This window comes from Ipomoea nil, unplaced genomic scaffold (assembly GCF_001879475.1).
Source record: "Ipomoea nil cultivar Tokyo-kokei standard unplaced genomic scaffold, Asagao_1.1 scaffold1074, whole genome shotgun sequence".
Lineage (NCBI taxonomy): Eukaryota > Viridiplantae > Streptophyta > Magnoliopsida > Solanales > Convolvulaceae > Ipomoea > Ipomoea nil.
Window position 1 is genome coordinate 4,670,004 of NW_017617502.1, and position 5,574 is coordinate 4,675,577.

At 39.8% G+C, this 5,574-nt stretch overlaps 1 protein-coding gene across 2 annotated transcripts; it reads left to right on the forward strand.

Moving 5' to 3' along the window:
• The first annotated feature begins 1,610 nt into the window (after positions 1–1,610).
• On the forward strand, positions 1,611–5,219 carry LOC109182817 (transcription initiation factor TFIID subunit 15b). 2 transcript variants are annotated; one of them, XR_002054441.1, is made up of 7 exons: positions 1,612–2,066; positions 2,157–2,286; positions 2,688–3,342; positions 3,695–3,845; positions 3,929–4,010; positions 4,762–4,973; positions 5,088–5,219. XR_002054441.1 is itself a non-coding variant. In XM_019333020.1 (6 exons), the coding sequence occupies exons 1-6, from the start codon at positions 1,703–1,705 to the stop codon at positions 4,877–4,879; spliced, it is 1,482 nt and encodes a 493-aa protein (XP_019188565.1). In that variant the 5' UTR covers positions 1,611–1,702; the 3' UTR covers positions 4,880–5,164. The 2 variants fall into 2 exon arrangements, 1 of the variants encoding a protein (XP_019188565.1); XM_019333020.1 differs by having other exon boundaries at positions 1,611–2,048; positions 4,762–5,164.
• Positions 5,220–5,574: the final 355 nt, after the last annotated feature.

The window sequence follows — 5,574 nt, forward strand, 5'->3', positions numbered from 1 at the left end:
TTTATAAAAATAAGAAACCAAAAACACTTTTCGCTACACCGTCTTCCAAAAGGTGTCTCGAAAAGTATAATTAATAAAATAATAAAAAAAATTTTGCTACACTTTCTTCCAAAAGGTGTCTCGAAAAGTATAACTAATAAAATAATAAAAAACACTTTCCGCAGCACTTACCACCATTGGTGTAGCGGAAAGCACTCAGTATATATATATATATATATATATATATATATATATATATATACACACACACACACACACACACACTTTTTCCTTCGCCTCAACGCTCCCGTTTCTCCTCTTCTTCTTCAACACTGCTCAGCTGGACCGGGAATGTCGAGCGTCGCCGTCGATTCGTCCGAGGTTGTTAGCTCTTCCGTGGCCGACGACGATGCATAGTCGTGCAGTTGCGACACCTCTAATGCACAGAGCGTCTGTCTCTCCTTCGCCTTCTTTTCCCTTCTCTAATGAACTCTTGTCTCGCATGCATCAGATCTGCGATGGTGGGGAAAGAGGATGCTGGCACCATCGGATAGTCCACCCCCTTTTCTGCTTAGCGAAATGTCGATTGTCGCCGTCGATGTCTCTCGCTTCTTTTTATTCAAGATCACCGACGATTCGTCCGAGGTTCTTAGCTCTTCCGTGGCGGAGGATTTCTCGGTCGATGACGATGCACAGCGATGGAGAGAGCACTAGATCTGAAATCCACGAAGAGAGTAGCGACAGAGAGAGCATCAGATCTGAAATCGCCTGCGGAAAGAGCATAAGATCTGATGTATATAAGGATCTGTTAACAAAATTCAAAATTTGAGATTGTCTTTTTCCAACGGACATTTGTCCCACTCAAAAAAAAATAAAAAAAATAAAAAAAATTGCATGTGCCCAGGCATGCACGCGGCCGCATGTAAGCACGCAATTGGTGTGTGATTACCACACGTCACGTGCTTAGAACAACATGTTCCTGAGAGAACAGTCTCTTCGAGACATGTTGCTCCTTCCTCTTCATCCTTTCTCTCTTCTAACTTTCTCCTCCTCTTTTTTCTCCTATTAGAGATGTTCTTAGCTAAAACACCAAACCTTGGGTTTCTCTACCCAATGATAAAGGTGTCAAGTTGTAAATATGGATGTTAAATACTGAATGTTATAAGTGAGGGAGAGAGTAAACTAGTGAACGCATAAAGAATAATAATGTTATAAAATAATCTTAAAAACTAAAATATTTAGAAGTTAATAATCAAAATTAATGTTTCTATTACTTTAGGACCTAATTAATTTTATAGTAACTTTAAAACTCAAAAAAATAAAAATAATGAATAACGATACATAATTACATATAGGTAAAAGAGATTGACTCCACTACATAAGAGTAGGATTGCAAGAATGCCAATTCCCTTTCAGTATAATTATAATTATTAAATAAATTGGAAGAATAATTATAATTATTATATAAATTATATATGCTCCGTATTCCGTCGAGAAGGATTAGGCGATTAGCTGGACATTTTTTTTTTTTTTTTTTTGAGTACTACTAATTGATCATAGAAATATGAAAATATCTATATCGAGTCGGCAAGAATCACCACGCAGTATAAATATATATATAGTGAGTATATATACGGAGTAATTAATAACGCGTTAAACGCATCTCTTTCTGTCTTGTGGACGGCGAAACTTTTTTGCTGAGAAACCCTAGTTAGAATAGAGCATGGCTGGTATGTATGGATACGAAGGCGATGGCTCGGCTCCGCCTCCTAGGGACGGAGGAGGGTATGGCGGTGGAGGATACGGATCTTCTGGCCGCGGAGAATATGCTGGCTCTGGAGGTGGAGGTTACGGATCTGGCAGTGGCGGGGAATATGGCAGTTCTGGTGGTGGAGGATACGGATCTGGTGGTGGTGGTGGGGGAGGCGGTTACGGAGGAAGCCGTGGTGGTGGCGGTGGTTACGGAGGAAACAGCGGCGGAGGTGGTTACGGAGGAAGCGCTGACGGGGGCGGTTATGGAGGAAGCGGTGGCGGTAGGAGCGGTGGCAGAGGAGGTGGAGGATATGGTGGTAATTCGTATAACCGAGGTGGATAATTATTCCCTCGGGTTCCTTAATCATCTTACTGCTGACTTCTCTGTACTTAATTTGTTGTTTTAATATAATTTTTCCATATAGGCGGCGGTGGACATCAAGGAGGTGATCGTGGTGATCGTGGTGGTCGCGGTGGAGGCGGTGGAGGCGGTAGGGGAGGTGGTCGCGGTGGTGGAAGCGGCAGGGAAGGGGATTGGCGTTGCCCTAACCCAAGGTAATGATTGTCTCGCTGCAGATCTAATATTTTATTTCAAGTTCTTGTTCTTTTCTTTCTCTGAAACGGGGTGTAATTTGTTACTGTAACATCTGACATAAACTTATTTATTCATGCAAACATTTAAGAGTCTAATTTTATTGGTAGAATTCAATTTTGATGGCATGGGCTGTGAGCATGCTATAAAAGTCTACTGTTTCCTATGGGCTTGAAGGAAGACCTTTTCTTGAAGTTGTTCCATAGTTATCATCTTTCTGTTCATACTAAACTTGGACTAACATTCCTTCTCTCTTTTTTTGTTTTTTCATTAAATTGGTAAATAAAGTTTGTTAAAATTGTATCTTGTTGTAAGTTACATTTTATGCGGAAAGGTATTAATCATGGCATGTATGGCTCTGTAGTTGTGGGAATTTGAACTTTGCTAGAAGAGTTGAATGTAACAAATGTGGTGAGCCTTCTCCTGCTGGTACTGATGATCGTGGTGGCAGAGGTGGTAACAGTTATAACAGAGGTGGAGGTGGTGGTGGTGGTGGTGGCTCATATGGAAATAATCGAGGTGGGAGAGGTGGGAGTTTTGATAGTGGAAGTGGTGGAGGTGGTAGAAGCAGTTCTTATGGTGGTAACCAGGGAAGAGATGGCAGTGGTTATGGCCAAGGACCTCCTGTACCTTCAGCTTATGGGGGTCCTGATAACAATTACCCTCCACCACCTAGTAGTTATGGTGGGAACAATAATTATCCACCTGATGCAGTTCCTCCTCCTGCAAGTTATGGTGGTGGAGGGGCTTCATATCCTCCATCTTATGGTGCACCTGCTGGTTATGGTGGCAATGCTCCATCTGATGCCCGGGGAGGAGGGAGGGCTGGCCCACCTGCCAGGTTTGATGGGGGGTATAGTGGTGGTGCTTATGGTAGTTCTGATGAAGCTCCATTAAAGGTCAAGCAATGTGATGAAAATTGTGGGGATTCCTGTGACAACTCAAGAATCTATATCTCAAATTTGCCTCCTGATGTGACCGTTGATGAACTTAGAGAACTTTTTGGAAGCATCGGACAAGTAATATGCGTATTTCCTTTGGTTATGATTCTGCATTTCATATTTTTGTCACCTTGGTTGGTTGGATATTTTGGTTTAGTTACAGCATCCCTTGCACTTAAAGATGTGATTTGCATATTATCCATAATGCTTTTTGCCAATTTTATACCTCTTCTATGGTTACATTTACATCTCAGCTTATGTAGATTTTTTCTGTTTTTTTGTTTTCATTGAGATCTGGTGGCGTTCATAGATGAAATTGAATTTTGTTATTGCTACTTTTAGCAGCATGTGATAATTGCTGGTGTGAAATTTAGCAATTGACATCTATTCCCTGTACTGAACTGAACTGGAAACCTTTTTTCTCAACTAGGTTGCAAGAATTAAGCAAAAGCGTGGCTACAAGGACCAGTGGCCCTGGAGTATAAAAATATATACAGATGAGCAAGGAAATAACAAAGGTGATGCGGTGCTGTCTTATGAAGATCCTTCTGCGGCCCACTCTGCTGGTGGCTTCTTCAATAGTACAGTCCTCTACTGCATCTATGGATTTTAGTCTGTACTTCATTTACTTTTTAAATTCATTAAAACTTGCTGTATTTCCCAGATCACATGTTGAGAGGTAACAAAATCAGTGTTGTGATGGCTGAGAAGTCTGCCCCAAAAGCTGCTCCTGCATATGGTTCCAGGTAACTTTAAACAATGCCTGCCCCTATGTATGAAAAATTGGATATTTTTTGGATTCTTTACTATTACTTCTTTTCTCATTTATGTTTATATATATCTCTTTATAACATGAAATATTATTTTTTACAATAAATTTCTCACTTATGAGATATTGACTGTTTTTAAGCATATTCAATATTGACTTCTAAATTGAATGCCCATACAATAGCATTGGTGATTTTTTATGTAAATTTCAATTTTGGTCCTGTGACTAGGGTCCTGTTAATTGTAGTTCCACGACTTTTAAAAGTGTTAATTTAGTACCTTGACTATGCAATTTTTATCAACTTTGGCCACTCCGGCCAAATTTCGCCCTTAAACTTTATTCATCAATTAGTGTATAATCTTAGAGGCAAAATCGTCTTTTGAACTAGGGTCTTAAGATTATAAACTAATTGATGAATTACGTTTTTTTCGGCGAAATTTGATCGGCAATTTGGCCGGAGTGACAAAAATTGATAAAAATTGCATAGTCAAGGTACTAAATTTACACTTTTGAAAGTCGTGGACTGCAATTAACATGACCCCTATAGTCACAGGACCAAAATTGAAATTTATTTATTTTTATTGGTTGGTATGCGTTGGCGATTTGGAAAGTTATATTTCAATTCAGTTTATGCTGGGCTTCTAGCTGTTTTAGTTTATGGAGTTGTTTATTCTGTTTTTGGTATTTGCTTCGACTATTGTTTGATGGGTTGCCTGCATTTTGTGTAGGGGTGGTGGCAGAGGTGGTTACGGTGGTGGTGGTGATAGACGGAGAGACAACTACAGAGATGGAGGCTCTGGTCCAGATAGGAACTACCACGGTGGAAACCGATCACGACCATATTGAGTTTCAGCCAAGAATCTTATGTACTAAATTTGTGATGGGAGGGTTTTTCTTTAATTCAATTCCCAGATATATTCTCTTAATTGGTGACTAAGAGGTAGGTTGTCCTCATAACTCTGAGCAATACCCTTCTTTTGGTAATTGCTACATGGTGGGAGCGTTTTCCAGTTGGAAGTTTGATTAATATGAACTATGTGAATGTTTTTGATAGACGGCGAATGGATATTCCTCAAATTGCTGCTAAGCTAAGGTAGGTTGAAATATTCAGGTGAGTGTTGCTTCTTTGAACATCCCATACTTGGAGACTAAATTTAAGGATGTTTTGTTTGCATTTTAACACAAACTGCTGATCCTAAACTTCAGGAAAGTTAGAAGTTAATTATAACCAGGCTTAAACGGCATATTTAGTATTAGGTATTAGTATCTACTGGCCTGATGTAGTAAGTTTCATTTGTGTATGTTTCCTCTCTCTCCCCTTTCATTTGTTGGTGAGGGTGTCTATTTCGTGTCTCAACAGCGAAGGTTACTTAGTTGCCATGGCATGATGAGGCTGGAGGTGTTTCTTATTGGAGTGTACGTGTGCTAGCTACATTAAATTACAACAAAAGATAGAAACTAAATCCCAACATGGACATACTTTCTCTGGTTTCATGTATAGATATAGATTAGTGCTCACAGATGCCCGAAAGAGCCCTCCT